Raw genomic sequence first — 20,201 nt, 5'->3', positions numbered from 1 at the left:
TTTATCAGATACATCTTTGAACCTCCTCGCTTCTGATTTCTGATTTGACTGGATTGACACATTTCAATTAGAAAAGGTGTTCCTGGTTAAGGTGTTGTCTAACTTCGAATTCTTCTGGCATATCTACCATCTTAAAGAGAGATGGCAGTAAACACTCTGGTGATTATTAGTCTATGTAGCGCAAACTTGTTTGTTTCTTTAGTAGTGAACTTTAAGATTCTAAAATTTTGAAAATGATGGGCTTTTTTGCTTCAAATGTTTAGGGCACTGTGCAACGACAGCGATAATCAGAAATCAATAATTAGTAGAGTAAATCTTGTAGATAACCACGAGGCTTATTGGATCGGTAAATGTTGTCATAACTATCTGCTCATTTAGTATTCAAGTGAAAATCAATGATTTCTGCACATCCTCCCATTTGGCGGCTACAAATCTGGAAGCATTTCCTACCAAGGGACGTCGGTTGCCAACTGGAATCCATATGCATCCGGATAGGCCACATGACGTCAGAATCAATCACAAAGGCGATTTGGAGCTGACCATTCCACTTATGTACTGTTTTGATCATAAAAAGACGTCTAAAAGACATGGGCTGTCAACTCAGAAAACCTTGTATATGTAGGCTACCTGTCCATTCACGTAAGGCTCATACGGACAAACAGGAAGGGGAAGCTAACGCGTTTCAAACTGAAAAACATAAACTTCCTATACATGAAAGCCGCGTGTTTAACAAATAAAGTGGATGAGCTACGTGTATTCAGCAATGCCAATAATGCTCATCTGACAGGAATGTCTGAAACTTGGATATTTTCTCAGTTGACGGGCCAGGAGCTAGCAATACATGAGATGTCTTTGTTTCGCAACCACGGAAAAACAGGAATTAGGGGTGGAGTAGCCTGAAATTTACGATCCTACCTGGAGGTAAGTGAAGTGCACAAACAGGGGTTTATCAATCTTAAAAAATCCGTATAGTGCTCAGAAAGATTGTCTACCACTTCGAGGTGTCTAGTTGGAGTCATCTACAGGAAGGCCACCACTGACATTGAGTAGGAAAATCGTATGCTGGGAGAATAATCTCGCTCTACTCGTCTCGAATTCACTCATATCATGATTCTAAAAGACTTCAATCTTCCTGAAGTCGATTTCCTGGAACAAAAGTAAATCGGGGGTGAAAACCCCACTGAAGATCCGTCATTCAACCTCATTGAAGATCTGGTATTATTTAGAAATGTGAAGTCAGCAAATCGCCGGAGACGCCGTCGCGCTTAGACCGCGTATTTACAATTAATAGTTCACAACCTCCCGATCCCGGATACTTTTGGGAGGAGCGATCTTGCCATCATAGTCTTCAGTTTTATCAGCAAAACTGAGGTAAGACATCACACCAACAACAGGCGCTGGAATTTCAGACGTTTGGGTGTTTCAGCTTTACAGGGCTATCTACAACAGATGGATTAGGAAATTCACCCTCAACTTGATGTGGATGCTCGTTGGGACTTCTCACTGCACACGATCTTATGTGTCACAAAGCATTCTGTTCTTCAAACAGTCCCCGAAAGCTACAAGCAACCTACAATCATCAAAAATCTCACTCTTGGTTTGTTAAGCCGCAAAAAGCAATGTTGGGCAGAATACAAACGAACTGACAACAACGGCGTGTACAGGCAACACAAACATATAAAGAACATATGCACGAAGGCTATAAGAGAAGACAGACTTCAGTACCAGATAAAGCTTATGGATAAATTTGTCTCTAATCCGAAAAGCTTATTCCATTATGCAGCCTCTCTTCGTCAAGCCAAAGCTGGAGTTTCCCAACTGCTAGGTCCTAACGACCCGACCAGTAACGACGGCGAATCCGCTAAACTTTTGGCTGAACAATACTCTCGGACATTTCAACCAAGCCACATCAACTATATTGATGACAGCTTCATCTACAACTGCACAAGACTTTCTGTAGTGAACCTATGCGCTGATTTGGTGTTCCGGAAACTGCAGCACCTAAGAAAAAACAGTTCTCCTGACCCAGATATGGTCCATTCTGCTATACTGAGGGGGGGGGCAGCCTCAATCCTCGCAACGCTGCTTCGCGTGATGTTCTCAAACTCGCTAAGCCGAGGCAAATTACCGGAAAATTGGAAGCTGGCTCACATAACACCAACTTTCAAAGGAGGTCGACGCAGCGAAACTTCAAGTTACCGACCGGTGGCTCTTCTCTTCATACCCTCAAAAATCATGGAGTCCCTGATATGCGATGGTATAAATGACTATTTACTGTCCTTAAATTTCTTCTCACCCTAACAGCACGGTTTCAGGAAGGGTTACTCTTGTAAGGGTTAATTTCACTGTATCTCAGGCTATGGAATGTCCTAGTGGGGTCCTCCAGGGCTCAGTACTAGGACGTCTTCTCTTCTTGATCTACATAAATGATCTTCCTTTACAGGTAACGTCAGACTTATTACTTTTTGTCGATGATGTGAAACTTTGGAAAAAGGTACGCAACCAAGACGACATTCAGGCACTTCAGGAGGATCTGACTCGACTCCAAAGTTGGGCAGATAATAATGGACTTACTTTTAACACTTCAAAGTGTAAAGTCGCCCATCTGCGACATGTCGCAGACTACAGTTACAACTTAGGAAACTCCTCTCAAGTAGTATCCCAGGTCGAAAAAGATTTAGGAGTCCTGGTGCCCTACGATTTAAAGTCTTACGCTAACTGTGACGAAAATACCTTCCGAGCAAACCTTGCACTGGTAATATTGAAGTGCATGTTTGATCAGTTTGACGCAAGAACTTTCTACATGATCTTCAACAGTTTTATTCGTCCCCATTTAGAGTACGGAAACATAGTTTTTGCTCCCTCACTACAAAAGGATAAAGACACTCTGGGGCGTATCCAACGGCGGGCCATGAAATCAGTTTGGGAACTCAAATCCAAGCCTTATGAAGAACGCCTTCAACCATTAAAATTCTACTCATTAGAGTACAGGCGTCTTAGAGGTAACCTTCTGATGGCTTGCAGCATCCTTAACACTTCTGGATATCCCAATAAACACCTACTTAAGTTTAGCTCCAACAAAAACCTAAAGGGTAACACTCAGAAACTGGATGCATAACACGGCAGAACGGACTGTAGACACAACTTCCACTCCTTAGAAGTTGTCAAGTGCTGGAATTGGCTGTCGACCGAGCTGACCAAAGCGACTTTCCAGGAGTCCTTTAAGAGGCAACTTGATGTATTCTTAGGGACTAAGGATAATATCTTACTATGATTTACCAATTTCTTTTTCCTTTAATATCGTTCACATATCTAGGTTCCTACCTGGAGTAAAAGGTGACCCACTGCTACTAAACACGGAAGCCCGTTGATCGAAAGCTCATCCTATTCCATCCACAACTATTTGCATTATTTGAAATATTTTTCTTTCAATTTCGCGCTCAGACTTTGGCCTTACTCAAAACGTTGGTGGGAATAGACACTAATTGTTCGGATTGTTTACGAATTTAAAGAGCGTTCCATCTGAAAGAAAGTTTTTTTTTCTTCAGAGTAAAGGATATTGAAGGACCAGATAGCCTGTTTCCAGGCTGAACGGATGCTTGACCTTGGAGCCACTTCCTTTCTGTCAGCACCTGTTATAAATAAACATGCAAGTTGCTAGTCATCTTCGGTCTATTTGTGAGTTGTTTTGATTCTAGATTTTAAAAATCAATATATAATTATCGTACTGTAATTTGTATTTGCGATGGTCACTTGATAATGCCGTGACTATAAGTAAAACCTAATGAGATTGTAGCAATCGGATTTAAATCTTTCTGTATAGTAAGGAATGAAAATGCATTAGTTAAGTGTACTGAAGCAGCAAATGACATTAAGTAAAGTATCTGTTAGGCATTTTGGAGGTGAGTGGTTCCGAGTACTTGATATAATTCGGTCTTTGAATAGTCATTTTGATCATACTCAGACATGTGTAATTAGGATAGAATACCTACGGCCTATATCCTTCCACCCCTAGTAAGCTTCTATGAGCGTTTAGTCTTCTCTTAAAGAAGTCAATTGAAGGTGAGGGCACCACTATTTCGGGTAATAAGTTCCAAGAATTCATGATGATGTGGAAACCTGAATGCCACGGGTATATTGTTCGTTCTTGGCTTTTCTACTATCTTTCAGTTTTCAGTAATAAAGATAGTAGGTTGTTGAACCTGTGTTAATCCTGACAGATTGCTTTCCAGTGAAGGTCCAGCTTCTTGAAAGTATTCACTGATGGGGCTGATACCACTTGTTCGGGTAAGGCGTTCCAATCATTGACTACTCGATGAAAAAACGGTACCCTACTTTAAGTTTATTAGATCGCGGTTTGTGAACCTTTTTGCTATGGCCTCGGAGATTATTAGTTCTGGAGGGAGCAAAAAACTAAAACATTAACACCCAAATCATAATTAAAGATACGAAATTCTAGTGTAAGGTCACCTCGCGTCCTACGATATAACAAAGGGAAAACGTTTAGGCGTTTTAAACGCTAACGTAAGGGTGTTTAGAAAGACCCTTCACTAATTTCGTTTCCACACACTGGACACGCTCAAGTGAGTTAGTACCCTTTACCAGACTTGGGCTAGCTGCTTGTATACAATACTTACATAGGTGCGTTATAAAATTCGAAACATTTCCTCGTCAAACGATTTGGACGCTCGGCGAAGTGACCATAACACACGAAAACCTTTGACAACGGCTGCTTTGCAATGCGTAGTTGTTTTTAAATCATGACTTAATATTACTCCTAAGTCTTTATGCTCTTGAACGCATGGAAGAGGTTTACCCTCAATAGTGTAACGGTAACTACTACCGTGACCGATGTGCATTAGCACACTCTTCCTAGCATTGATTTCTAAGCCCCACTCTCGAGCCCATCTAACTAAATCGTCTAAGTCAGCTTGAAGATCCAGATGATCAGCCGCACTTTCTATTGTTCTCCAGATTTTTACGTCATCTGCAAACAATAATGTCGACGACCTGTGCAACAGCGGTAACTCATTAACGTAGAGAAGGAAGAGCAGAGGGACTAAGGTGGTGCCTTGGGGTACACCACTTTTTACCGGCTTTCAATCGGATAGCGTCCCATTGACCCTTACTCTCTGTCTGCGGTCACATAAGAAGTTACCTATCCACTCCTGTACAGTACCTATTATTCCGAAGCTCGTGAACTTCTGCATAAGACCTAAGTGTGAAACCTTGTCAAACGCTTTGCTGAGATCTATGAATATCACAGACAGACAGGCCCTTATCTAAGGCTGCTGTCCAATCCTCTCTCTCAATAAGTTAGTCAAGCATGAACGCTTGTTACGAAATCCATGTTGCTCAGGAGCTAACAGATTGTGTGAAATTACGTGGCTTAGCAACCTAACCCGAATTATCTTTTCAAGTGACTTAACGACTATGCTGGTTAGACTGACAGGCCGGTAGTTAGATACTATCTGTCTCTGACCGTCCTTAAATATAGGACTGACTATAGCGTCTATCCAATCTGTAGGGAGTTGAGCGAGTGAAAGGGACATGTTGAAGAGTGTCGCGAGCGGTTTTGAAATAATGTCCGCAAGAGATGACAGCAGCCGTGGATGTAACCCGTCAGGGCCCAGTATCTTACCAGGTTTGAGGTTAGTTATCAACGGAAGGACAGTTTCCTCAGCCACCTGTACAGATTCAATGGTTGGTATCTCGGTGTGAGTGGGACAAGTATTTGTTACAATAAACGTAGAGAAGACTTCGCTAAAATAGTCTGAAAAAGTCTCAGCTTTTGCCGGAATGTTAGCTCGCCAGATATTAGGACGGGTTGGAGCAGATACAAATTGTATACCATGTGTCCTAAAGTACGACGTGATCACTGTTCACTAGTGGGGGAAGGTGCTGAATATCAAAGACATCCTCACAGTGGTGGGTGAGGATGAGGTCCAGCAGTGACGGATCATGTTTCAAGTCAATATGTGTCGGTTTCGCGATACATTGTACAAGTGCACACTGAATAACGGTTGATAAAAGGTCACTATCGAAATCACCACCTGGAGCTGTAAGCTCTATCCAGTTGATATGCGGTGCATCGAAGTCCCCAATGATGAGACAACATTCTGCCATACTCCAAGAACAGATGTGTCTTAAGATAAAGTCGTCAGCAAGGCAACACGGACTACGGTATATTCCCCCTATAGTCACTAACCCATTTCTAGATTTAATCTTACAACATGCTACCTCACATGTACCACTAACATGAGCCTCCGATATGATTGATTGTATACGAAAGTGATCCCTAACATATAACACTATGCCTCCCCCCTTGCGACTTAAAACTCTATCATTTCTAATACAGATATATTCTGCAATGATGGGAGAACATTCTATATCTACGGTGAACCAAGTTTCTGTAACAATAATTATATCAGGACTTAATTCATCCACCATCAGACTTAGCTTGGATGTTTTATTTCTAAGACTACGGGCGTTCGTGTAGCACACACTTAAGGTGTTTTGGTAATCATTCGTTCTACCCATACAGGCCTCGGAAGCATTGGCTTCCAAGATCTGACTACCCGAAAACCCTTAATGGTAAGGTTAGTTTCGCCATTTAACTTGCGAGTTCTCAACTCCGTAAGAGCATTCTTCCACTTGATTCGATCCTCAAGCGGCCAATCTGGTCGGATACGAATATTTGAATCACGAGTTTTTTATGCGTTTTTGAATAATATATCTCTTTCTTCGAAATTCCCGAGAACCAGCTTCAAGATCATTCTTGGTTGGGTCTCGCCTCCAACCCATTTACCGAGTCGTATTACTTTCGTGATATGTACCCCTGAAACCTCTTCAGGTAGTACATTTCTTATCACAGATCCTACTAACTGCAGATCGTGTGCATGTCTTTTAGCAGGGTCATTGTCTTTCGACTCCTCTAGATTCCAAATAATTAAACTAAGAAGGGGTTTAGCTTCTTTTGAAATCGTGTTCACTGGCATCTTACGATTTGTTTTTATTGTAACAGGGTCATGGGAGTTGAGCGAGTGACTCAACAATGTTTGACGAAGCTTTACTTTGGGACTTTGGCGGAGTAGTCTGAGAGTCCACCAAGGACTTATCAAGTAAACGGGCATTATTTTTAGCTATCTTTCCTACTCTTCTGCGTTTCCGCGTCATCCATTTTCCATCAGTCGTAGCATCTACATCAGAACTACTCGGGACAGTAATTTTTTTGTCTGGATCACCGGTCGCTGCTGTAGCAACATGGTCACCAATATCTAATGACTTGTCACTCTTTGATTGTTTCGGGGTAGAGGGTTCAATTCCAGGTTGCACAGTTAGATGTCTGGCTTGCGCCGTGACAACACTTACGACACTGACGCAATCTTCGCCAACACTACCAATGTTACAAGTACAGACCTCGTCGACCTTCTTATTAGCCAACACCAGGAGGCTAATTGCTTCCTACTATGCCATCTGAGATATCCTGATCTGGTAGAAAAAAAAGAGCGGATGTGTTACGTCCAAAATCATTTTTATTGCTCTTTACGTCAAAATCAGACCACCTCTTCATCTGCGGTAGTATATAGTAAAGTGGTCTAGATTCTCAAGCCACTCATTGTATTGTAAGCCCAAGAGTTCATGGATTGCACGGGCAGCCGCCCTCTGCACTTTTCCCAGGATACCCGAGTCACATTTTAGACAGGAGCTTGCAGTCTGAACGTAGTTTTCAAGTTTGGATCTCACTAAGGTTGTGTATACGGTAGAGAACATACTGGTGTCCAACTTGGTAAATGTCTGTCTTAAAACTTTTAGAGTTCTAGATCCCCTAGCTGCGACCTCGCGGTAGTGGGTCGTGGTCTTAAGGTCACGGCTCACTGCCATCCTGGGATTCTTGTGAGACTGGACTACGGGCACTGGTTCTTCCCCTATGCCGTATCTACTTACCTTTGTATCCCGAAAGTGCATGTAGACACCTGCTTCAGTCTGGGCACCTGGGTAGTATTACGGCCCACACACAATCAAGTGACTTGCGTGATGCGTATGTATTCGGTGCCCCTTTGTACTAATATTTATGTCCAAATAAATAGATAATAAATATGTAGACACTTGGCGGCGTCGATAAGCATCAGGTATTTTTTAGATCAACTGGCCAGAACATCTTAGTCCGCCCGAAATGCACATGGGTTTGCATCTCCTGTTATTTCTCCAGAGTTTTACATCGTCAGCGTATAGTAGCATTGGGGACTCAACTATACTTGGGACTTCATTTACATGCAGTATTAAAAGCTTAGATCCTAGGACGTCCTTGCGGTACTCCATCAAGTACTGGTTCCCAGGCGGAACACTTTGAATATCCCTTAATTTCCTTCTGCAACCTATCAAGAAACCTTTTAACCAATTTGGAAGAGGTCCGGCAATATCTAGATTTTCCAGCTTCAAATGTAATCTTTTAGCACCTCATCAAATACTTTGCTGAAGTCCATATGGACAGCATCCACTGATTTTCCATTGTCTAAACCCTTGATCCATTGCTCCCTTGCTATAAGGGAATTTGTAGTGTAAGATAGACCTTTTCTGAAACGATATCGTTCACTGCTTAACAAGTTGTTGGTTTCCACTAATGTCATTATGGTCTTTTTGACTATTCTTTCCAGTACTTTAACTACGACACTGGTGAGACTGAGAGGTCTGTAGTTTGATGGAAGTCGTCTTGATCCTGTTTTATGTATTGGGATGACAGTTGCATCCTACAGCCCGTAGTTAACTCGCCTTGGTTAAGTGACATGGAATATGATAGTCGGTGGGGCAGCAATGTATTGTGCGAATTGTCTCAAGATTTTAAGGTGTAGTTCATCCGGTTCAGTCGAGTTTTTCGTGTCTGAAGTGTTAAGGGTCTTAAGTTCGGCGTCTCAACCGAATTACACACTGAGCAAACGATTTTTCGACGTTGTATTTGGGTCTGTTTCTTTGTCTAGAAGGGGCTCCTGAGTGAAAACTGACCCGAAATAGTTTTCCATATCCTCTACTTTTCTCTGATCGTCCTTCATCATTTGAGATCCACTTCCTTCCGTAATTAGGTTGGAAATCCAGTGTTGCGTTCTTGTTCTGTAATTTATGTACGAGAATAGTTTGATTACAGGTTGGGCCAAATTTTTCATATTTTCGCTGAGCTATCCGTATTGTTATTGTGTACTTATTTCGTGCTGACCAGTAGAGTTCCATCGTACTTACTGTGCCAAGGCTGATGGCGATGTTTCAACATTCCTTCTCTTGTCTTAGTAAACGAATATCCCTGTCTATCCAGGGATGGGCGTGCTTCTTTGGAACCGTCCAAGGTGTATATGGTAGAGTTACCTGATTGAACAACTGCCTGAAATGAGTCAATGGCTTTTCTTCTGATGTCTCCGAGTCAATTATCCAGTTTCCAGCCGAGACTACGGAGTTGATCATACACATGTCGGCGCAACTGCTTCACGGGTCATCCTAGCCATGAACTTGAATAATGTGACTTCATGACCACTTCTCCCTAAAGATGGAAGTCAGGTTGTGTGCCACTGTCTCGACAGCTCGTGTGGTTAAGGTACTTTTCGTGTACAGGATAGCCCCACCACCCTTACGGTTTAGCCTGTCAGCTCTGCTAGGTAAGAAACCAAGCAACTGGATTTCACTATCATGCACTTCCGACGCTAAACATGTTTCTGAAATGGAAAGACATCAGGGTTTTTGTGTGCCCACCACTGTTTCGAGCTCCGCCATTTTATTTTGTAGGCTGCGAACATTTAGATAGCACGCCTTTGGTTTTGTGAAGACCTGTCTCTTACCATCCAAAGTAGTGTTGCTAACGAAGTTGAGAGGACGAAGAGCGAATGTCCGGTCTTTTACCGGGATGGTGGATACATAGGATGCAACTAGGGGAGTTGGAAAACCATGATTCCAAACCGATGGTGTACATAGGCTCCAGGATCCTGGGGAAAATGGCATATAAACCAATCGTTGGTCACCGGCTACCATTGTACTGCATCTCCTGACGTCGCTCCACTACCTTGCGGATCAAACCTTTAGGTCGAAGGCTCAGGGTGTGGCCTCCTAAGAAATCCGCCTTCGATTTAGACACACGGACAGTATCATAACCCGCACAAATCAAGTGACTTGTGTGGCGAGTATCTGTTTGGTATCTCCTTGTACCAATATTTGTGTTCAAATAAATAAAATAAAAATGTTATTTTATCTGAAAACAAAATTCCGACTTAAATAAATACAAAAAAGTCTTTATACCTTTGGATACGGTCAATATTAGAAGATTTACTCAATGTGGAAAAATTCCAGTGCCTCTTTGTTTCTGTACTCAAAACATGCAGATGATAAATTACTTTAGGAAAAACTGATACTTTTGGCGATTGCTTTAACTGATATATATATATATATATATATATATATATATATATATATATATATATACCATAGATTGTTTTAGATCTAAGCCAAATAAACATCTACTATTTTGTTAGAAACTCCGCCTGAAGTCCCTCCGGGGGGTACTGCCGGTTCCAAGCCCGGATAAAGGAGGAGGGTTGGCATGAGGTTAGCGTCCCCATCCCGTAGAAAACTAACTCGCTAAAAAACGCTAACCAGAAAAAATTATTCAAATCTTTTAAACTCTGCCCGGGAGTCAGAAGGTCTTCATTTAGAAGAATTACGACGCCTCATGATGAAAGCCGAATTCCTTCGGAAGTTACGAGGCCGATGTCCCTTCTGACAACCAGAGCGACCATTTATTTAGGTACATGGAATGTTCGTACAATGCGGGACACCGAGAGAGCTTTCCAAATTGCTGCAGAAATGAGGAGATACAACCTAGAGGTGCTTGGGATCAGTGAAACACATTGGACGCAAGTTGGACAACAACGACTAGCTTCAGGGGAGCTTCTGATATACTCCGGCCATGAAGAAGAAAATGCTCCACATACACAGGGAGTTGCATTGATGCTGTCCAAACAAGCGCAAAATGCACTTATAGGATGGGAATCTCATGGACCAAGGATCATCAAAGCCTCCTTCAAAACAAAGAAAGAGGGCATTTCAATGAACATCATCCAATGCTATGCGCCTACCAACGACTACAATGAAGACGCTAAAGATCAATTCTACAATAGGCTGCAGTCAATCGTCGAGAAGTGCCCAACAAAGGACCTGACCATTCTGATGGGAGATTTCGATGCCAAGGTTGGAACGGACAACACTGGATATGAAGACATCATGGGACTGCACGGACTGGGAGAAAGGAACGAAAATGGTGAGAGATTTGCAAACCTATGTGCCTTCAATAAACTGGTCATAGGCAGCACCATATTCCCACATAAACGCATACACAAAACCACATGGACTTCACCGGATCACACCACGCAAAACCAAATCGACTATATTTGCATCAACAAAACGTTCAGGAGGACTATAGAGGACGTGAGAACCAAGAGAGGAGCTGATATAGCATCAGATCGTCACTTGCTGGTCGCCAAGATGAAATTGAAACTCAAGAAGCACTGGACGATTGGGCGGACAATATCACAAAAGTTCAATACGGCCTTTCTTCAGGATACTAACAAACTCAACAAATTCAAGATAGTTCTCAGCAACAAGTTCCAGGCCTTTCATGATGTACTCAATGGAGAAGGAACTACTGTGGAGAGTAACTGGAAAGGGATCAAGGAGGCAATCACTTCAACATGTCATGAGGTCCTGGGTCACGAGAAGCACCACCACAAGGAATGGATCACTGTTGATACACTGGATAAGATTCAAGAAAGGAGGAACAAGAAGGCAGCGATCAATACCAGCCGAACAAGAGCGGAAAAAGCCAAGGCACAAGCTGAATACACAGAAGTAAACAAGCAAGTGAAGAGGAACATCAGAACTGACAAACGTAAAAATGTGGAAGATTTAGCAACAACGGCGGAAAAGGCTGCAAGAGAAGGAAACATGAGACAACTGTATGACATAACAAAGAAACTCTCTGGAAATCGCCGCAAACCAGAACGACCAGTGAAAAGCAAGGAAGGCAAGGTAATCACCAACATTGAAGAGCAACAAAACAGGTGGGTAGAACACTTCAAAGAACTCTTGAATCGACCAGCTCCACTGAACCCACCCAACATCGAAGCAGCACCCACGGACCTCCAAATCAATGTTGGCCCACTAACAATTGAAGAAATCAGCATGGCCATCAGACAAATCAAGAGTGGCAAAGCAGCAGGACCGGACAACATCCCAGCAGAGGCACTAAGAGCAGACGTAGCGGCAACTGCAAAGATACTCCACATTCTCTTCAATAAGATTTGGGATGAGGAACAAGTACCAAAAGACTGGAAAGAAGGACTCCTGATCAAAATACCGAAGAAAGGCGATCTCAGCAACTGTGATAACTACAGGGGCATCACTCTTCTCTCAATACCGGGAAAAGTCTTCAACAGGATATTGTTAAACAGGATGAAGGACTGTGTAGACGCCCAACTTCGTGACCAACAGGCAGGATTCCGTAAAGATAGATCGTGTACAGACCAAATCGCAACTCTACGGATCATTGTGGAACAATCAATTGAATGGAATTCATCGCTCTACATCAACTTCATTGACTACGAAAAGGCATTTGATAGCGTGGACAGAACTACACTATGGAAACTTCTTCGACACTACGGCGTGCATGGAGGACAGTTGACAAAGTCGTTCGAAGTGAAGACCGGTGTTAGGCAAGGTTGCTTACTCTCACCCTTTCTCTTTCTCCTGGTGATCGACTGGATCATGAAGACGTCAACATCTGAAGGGAAGCACGGGATACAATGGAGATCTAGGATGCAGTTGGACGATCTAGACTTCGCAAATGATCTGGCTCTTCTATCGCACACGCAACAACAAATGCAGGAGAAGACGAACAGTGTGGCAGCAGCCTCAGCAGCAGTAGGTCTCAATATACACATAGGGAAAAGCAGGATTCTCCGATACAACACAGCATGCACCAATCCAATCACAATTGTCGGAGAAGATTTGGAAGATGTAAAAACCTTTACATATCTGGGCAGCATCATTGATGAACAGGGTAGATCTGATGCAGATGTGAAGGCGCGGATCGGCAAAGCAAGAGCAGCATATTTACAACTGAGGAACATCTGGAACTCAAAGCAACTGTCAACCAACACCAAGGTCAGGATTTTCAATACAAATGTCAAGACAGTTCTACTGTATGTGGCGGAAACCTGGAGAACTACGAAAGCCATCATCCAGAAGATACAGGTGTTTATTAACAGTTGTCCACGCAAAATACTTCAGATCCGTTGGCCGGACACCATTAACAACAACGTACTGTGGGAGAGAACAAACCAGATCCCAGCGGAGGAAGAAATCAGGAAGAAGCGCTGGAAGTGGATATGACACATTGAGGAAAGCACCCAACTGTGTCACAAGACAAGCCTCACATGGAATCCTGAAGGTCAAAGGAAAAGAGGAAGACCAAAGAGCACATTACGCCGGAAAATGGAAATAGACATGAGAAAAATGAACAAGAATTGGATGGAACTAGAAAAGAAGGCTCAGGACAGAGTGGGTTGGAGAATGCTGGTCGGCGGCCTTTGCTCCATTGGGAGTAACAGGCGTAAGTAAGTAAGTATTTTGTTAGAACAAAGAGTAAACAGCTCTCAAACACACGCAACTGAATTTTACTTAGTATGACCATTTAGCAGTTATTTTACCGGTGACCTAACGTAAAGCTGGTTTGACGAGATTTTCTGTACTAATTCCTTCAGTAGTTCAATTTTCATCAAAGTCAATAGATTGAAAATGTCTGTAATATTTATCTTGGTTTGGTCTTCTGCTTACTAGTCATGATCACAAGTTTTGTTAATGGAAACCTAGAAAGCGACGAAACTTTTTTGATGTCAGTGAACTATGAAGGTTGATTTTATCGTGTATTCGAGGCTGATAATTATTGTCCTTGTGGTACTCCATTTTCAAGCAATCCAAAATATTTCAACGGTATTGTATGGATTCGCTTTTAGTGGTGATTGGTATGTTTGTTGTAAACCTTCATCGTAATGCGTAAACTTGTGAGTTGCTAGTATTCCTTCACCAGTCTCTGAAGTATTGCCTGCATGTAACAACCATTATACAGACGATCCTAATCTTGGTCCTTATTTTAGTAGTGTCGTGTGACATGAAGGCAGTTGTCATTCCCCGGTTGCTCATACCATGAAAGGATACTTCTTGTGTGACTTAGCAAAGACACTTCTATGCCCGAGAGTATGTTCCCATAGTCCAAAGCAACTGCTCTAGGCCGGTCACACAGGCTTTTTGTATTTCTTAACGTTTTAGCCTCGTACTTTTCGGTCGTTATTATGACATAGATGGTGAAGCTTTAAATTATGTTAAAAGCCTTCGTTTGTATAGTTGGTTGGTATATGCTACGCTTAATTGGTCGCCAATTATCCTAGTGAGTCACGCTAGCCACTGCATGCCCAAATCAATACGTAGTGTCATCCTACCAAGTTAAAGACACGTCGTGTCTGGTGACACAGTGACACCTAAATATAATCCTAATTGAAGTATGAGTCCCATTTATCAAGAAAATCTTTTAGTCTTCTGTAGCGGTAATTATTAGCAAGTTGATATCTGTGGTTACTGGTCGAATAGTGTTTCTCTTAATACATAAAGTTCGTACTTGCTGGGACTAAACGTGTTTAAAGATAGGGGACAACAAACGGTCACTATTATTTGTTCACATAATCAGATGTCAAAATTTTCGTTTGAATGTCTTACACGCTGTCTTAATTTGTTTACTTCGGTGTTGAGACCACTCACTACGCTGTTTCCAAGTCAGATTTTGAGTAGCAGACAGCTTCCAATAGAGCTCATCTTTAGTTTTATTAGAGCTGCTGCCAGCAATTGTCGATAGCAATTACGTTCATAAGTTCGAATTTCACTTCCGAACTTCATACTAGAAATAATTTGCTACTTTGGGAAGTCGAATTTTTGGTTTGTATTAGGATGCACTGCTTGAAATGAAATCATGTTTATTAAGAGTTTGATTAAACTATATTACGCACAATAAACGGCACATAAAGATTAGTGTATCATATCTGGATCAGCATTATCCTGTCTAGCTTAGCCCTGTGTTCATAGTTCAATAACCTTGGTTTTTTATATTATGTTCAGTGGTTAGATTAGAGTACCAGTTAGTTTTGTTTCCCTTCAAAAAAGCAGATTTAGTAAAAACTAAATAAATTTTGTATAGTGGTATGTTAAAAAAAATTGAGTCGTATGAGACTCCAATCTAGTGGCCTCACGTTTCATCTGTGCATTCATAAGTATATTTAAACTGGATTATTTTTTTTTGTTATTTTTAGGCACACTATCGTTTACCAAGATTGCAAACTCCCTGACATGTCCACTACAGGTAATTACGTTTTTTTACCTTTAAGACTTCAGAATATTCGTTTTTACGCTGTTCCTGGAGTCAAAACTGCTTACATTCGTGATAAGCCTCATATGAACATTGGTACAATAGGACACGTTGATCACGGAAAGACTACCCTCACTGCAGCTATCACAAAAAGTAAGAAGCAATTTAAATTCGTAAATTTCCTAGTACTTTCTGGAAAAAACAACTCTGTCTATCGGAGCTATGAAGAGATTGATGCTGCTCCAGAAGAACGAAAACGTGGCATAACCATTAATGCAGCAGTGGTTGATTACTCAACATCTAACCGGCATTACGCACACACAGATTGTCCTGGTCATGCTGACTATATAAAAAATATGATAACTGGTGCTAATCAGATGGAATGCGCTATTCTCGTCGTAGCAGCAACTGATGGCACTATGCCACAGACTAGAGAGCATTTATTATTGGCTAAGCAGATAGGAATAGAAAGATTAGTCGTTTTTATCAATAAAGCTGATGTGGCAGACCCCGAGATGCTAGAACTGGTTGAACTTGAAGTCAGAGATACATTAAAACATTATGGGTTTGATGGAGATAATACGCCAATTGTCAGTGGTTCCGCCCTTTGCGCACTGGAAGTAAGTTCTAAAATTAGTGACATAATTATATAGAATCGCGACCCTAAAATGGGTATTGAAAAAATTGAAGAATTGCTTGATGCGATTGACTCAGTTCCTATGCCGAAACGCGAAAAAGATAAACCTTTCCTACTTCCTATCGAACATGTGTTTACCATTACTGGTCGAGGTACTGTTGTTACAGGTCGGATAGAACGTGGAATTCTTAAGCTTCAGTCACCAATTGAAATAATTGGATATAGTCAGATTCTAAAATCCACTGTCACAGGTAAGTCATAGCTAGTCTTTCAGTGCTATCTGCCTACATAATTGAAATTACTAAGTTTACCGCTAAATATTAGAATGTAGTGTTGTCTAAGAAGACCAAGCAAATGAAAGAATGACTTATATGCTGAGTTTTTAGGATAAAATGTTTATTATAAACGAATTACCATTCACTAAATATGGATTTCAGTAACTTTTGTGAATCATGATTTGACAAATGAAGGGCGACCTGAGGAATGTTGAAATAAATGAATATAATCTCGTTGATATGATGTGACTAATTGATAACTCTTCATAATACCGGATTTAAATCTCTCCGATAAGCTGATATCATAAAATGAAATGGGGATCAATAGAACAGGGTCTTCTGTAGAACAAAACAATACGCCTCTATGCAAAATACTTGGTGTAAAATTAAATATGACTAAAATTCCTAAGCAATTAAAGAACATGGATTTTTTAGGTCGTTCACTCATCAGTGAATTAAGACCATACTATTAAGCTTGATTTTCACTCAACGTAACCATACATCATTATATTTAATTGCAAATGGCCACAAGCTAACTTCTGTACGCAAGCTACCTGACTCCTCAAATCTCGGTAGCTACGATGTGGTTTGGACTTAGTAAATGTCAGCTCATCCATATCTTCTGAATAACTCAACTGTTACTGCGTTTTATTTTCACATACGTACACGGAAACACTGAAGTCAGTCTTGTAAACTTCTGAATTTACCGACTGATGTAAACCGGTTCAGAAAAATGTTATGTTTTATTGTAAGCGTCCTACATATCAACCATTAGTTTTTAGATATCAGAGATTTCTGTTGTCTTTATACGTCAATTAAATAGCATCCTCACTAATATCTTGCTAACAGATCCAAGTATACAGTACGTTCAGGGTTTTAATATATAGATATTATCAAACCTCATGTTTTAGGACATTTGTATATTCCAAAAAATTTGAAAGTTTACCGTGATCAAATCAAAAGTGTATAATCCAAAGCTAAGATTTCGGTTTTTCGGAAATAGTTACTAAATTTTTCAAATCGCTAAAACCATAAGTGTGGAAATAAAACGTTACCATCAGCCGTCCTTTGGGTTTATTATTTCATCCAGGATTGTCAGTAAATTCTTAAATTAATCGAGATAGTTGTAAACATAGCCCATAGTGGAATACGTTGATTGCAGCTGTCTCATAGACTAATGAAAACGTCTAGGCGATTCAGGTAAACATTCAATAACATAACTCTTATCGCTAAGCAAAGTGTTTTGATTTTTCGGACCATCAAAAATGTTTCACTTTTAAATGATAAAACTAAGGGTACACAACCACCTCTCCATTGTTTCATTCAAGCAGTAAGGATAGTCAGGTTTGTCCAGTCTCACTATTCCTCTCCAACTTTGCCATTGATGACGTTCTTGAAACACCTCTGATGGATATATGTAATGGCCACCCGGACAGTATCCCAGCCCTCACCGATTTGAGGATGCTAGGTGACTGTGTTTGATTATTGCTGTTCGAAGGATTGCTGACATCCAGCGACAACATCATATTAGTAATGTAGAGGTTCGGTATCGTGTGTTCGGGCACAGCGATGATGATTCAATTGATGTCACTTGCACGAATTATTAGCTTTAGTATGTATCTTGAAATAATTTTAACCGATTAAAATTACTTTCAAACTAATAATAGTTTTGAATGACAAGTTCGAGGTGTCGAAAATTGTTCATTGATGAGGAAGTGATTGTTCTTATGCTATTTTACTTTCCGTGTAGTGTTTATTAGCATCTTGCGAGATTGAACTGTTTGATTTATACAACGTTTTCCAAAAAGTGATGTATCAAATATGACAACTAAAAATTCCGCTACATCGTCCCATAAATTTACTACCATTTATCGTTTTTCACTATGCTTGCACATTTTATCTATTTAGTCAATGCACAAACTCTAGTACAGCTGAGCACTAAAAAGTGTGCTTCAAGCAGTAGTATGCTTATTTGAAATAAAATGATCATTTATACCTCGAGCAAATACTGCACTTCTGATATTTATTTCGTAAACAAATTTTCGGTTCTTGTCCGTTTCATTGAAGTTGTGATTCTTGTTTTACCAATCTATTCGAAACGCTAATAATTCGATCACTGAATGTAATCACAATTGATTGATCACTGGGTGGTGATCAATGTCATGCTTGTCTAGTCCTTATTAGTGCAGATCGAATGCTCGGATAGCTCAGTGGTAACGTCTCTGACACGAGATCGAATCCGCCAGGGAGCATCAGTTCCCTCAAGATTACAGGTACACCTTGCTGACGAGTGCCAAGTAGCACGAAACCCGGGTCCAGGGTTTCCTGTTGACTACCTCCAACCACCATCTAGATCACTGAATGTGTTATGATCTCTTTTATTATGACTCAGCTACTTATTGCTTAGTATATTTCAGATACTACTTCACTCTACCGGTCCCCAAATCAGAACAGAGATAAACAGGGACGTAATTATTTTCTGAATAAACAAGATTGAATGGGAATAAGAATCACAGTAAAAAGTTTGTCATTTCTAATTTTACACAAGAAGATTCTAGAGACTTCCCTAATTATCCGTTGGTACTGATTAGCCAAGAAACGACCGATCAGCGTGCGCCAACACAACCCCGCACAAAATATGCCTTAATCCAGCCCATATCCCGCTAACAGAAAGTGATATAAATTTGTCACAACAGTGTTTAGGCCTCTTATTACGTTTTTTCCCGAGTAATGCTGTAATTATAATCTTCAAGAAAAAATTGGACGGTGTGAATACTCCATGTTAGACTAACTGTCACGAACTCTCATTTGTTTCAGGAATTGAAATGTTTCACCAACTTTTAGATCAAGCAGAACCAGGTGACCAAGTTGGCATCTTAATGAGAGGAGTGAAACGAGATGAAGTAAGACGTGGTCAGTTTGTTGTAGAACCAAAGTCTATGTCAATACATGACTATGTTCAGTGTCAGGTAAGTTTTTTGGTGTTAGTATTTTATAACACTTCTTGTAAGTACGCGTCGAAATGATGATTTTATTTTGCCAGCATGGGTTGTTCTAGTTCATACTTATAACTTTTAAAATACTTTTATTACTTTGCAGTCAAAATGCACTTGGGTTTAGATGTAAATACTAAGTTATGACTGAACAGTATAGGATTTTATTTAAACTAAGGATTCTTTGGAATAAGTTCAAGATTCTTTTTAAATTGCAAATTGTCTACATTGCACATTACTAAATGTAAATAATGCACAATTTGAAGTAGTGTGTAATGCGTGATTCTTAATGCGGTGTTAATTTTTTTAATATGTACGGAAATAGCAGTTTCGCGCCATAGAATGTTCGTTTTGCAACTATTTTCAAGTGATGTATGGTCAAATAGTATACATAATCTCTGCTAAAAAGGTGTTTTTAATGCGCATTTTCTTCTTTGGAATCGTAATTAAAGGTATCCTTTCAAGCATTTGTAAATCTTTTTGAATAGAAATTCTTAACATTTATTTCTAGAATTTTCACACAATACATTGTGTTATCTGAACGAATTATCTTCACTCTTTCAAATAATATTTTCCATATACTTCTTTTAAACTCAATCAAACCTTTTTTTTACCCATCTCTACATCTCTTTGTGGTCGTTTAGACATTTGACATCAAGAAGTTGGTAGATTCATCGTCATATTCTATTGTTAAATTAGTAACATTTAGCTTACTTTTACACAAAAAAGGAAGTCACACATTTAATGTTGACACAGTTCCACATTATTGATACAGACTTTTCAAGTGGTATATATATATATATATATATATATATATAGTGATTAGTGTGGTACTTAATTTCTTAGTT

The 20,201-nt window shown here is 40.3% G+C and overlaps 1 protein-coding gene across 3 annotated transcripts in view; it reads left to right on the top strand.

Moving 5' to 3' along the window:
* The first annotated feature begins 3,414 nt into the window (after positions 1-3,414).
* Positions 3,415-20,201, top strand: part of TUF1 (translation elongation factor Tu) — a 37,916-nt gene continuing 21,129 nt past the window's right edge. The window contains exons 1-6 of one of the 3 annotated variants that reach the window (XM_051210922.1): positions 3,415-3,678; positions 15,393-15,442; positions 15,475-15,601; positions 15,635-16,068; positions 16,102-16,336; positions 19,178-19,329. In XM_051210922.1, coding sequence (XP_051073217.1) covers positions 3,648-3,678; positions 15,393-15,442; positions 15,475-15,601; positions 15,635-16,068; positions 16,102-16,336; positions 19,178-19,329 — 1,029 coding nt within the window. In that variant the 5' untranslated portion in view covers positions 3,415-3,647. Of the gene's footprint in view, positions 3,679-15,392; positions 15,443-15,474; positions 16,337-19,177; positions 19,330-20,201 lie in introns of all 3 variants that reach the window. The other 2 variants (XM_051210923.1, XM_051210924.1) reach the window with 2 other exon arrangements.

The sequence above is a fragment of the Schistosoma haematobium genome, chromosome 1 (genome assembly GCF_000699445.3).
Source record: "Schistosoma haematobium chromosome 1, whole genome shotgun sequence".
Classification (NCBI taxonomy): domain Eukaryota; kingdom Metazoa; phylum Platyhelminthes; class Trematoda; order Strigeidida; family Schistosomatidae; genus Schistosoma; species Schistosoma haematobium.
This window is presented reverse-complemented; position numbering and strand designations above follow the sequence as displayed.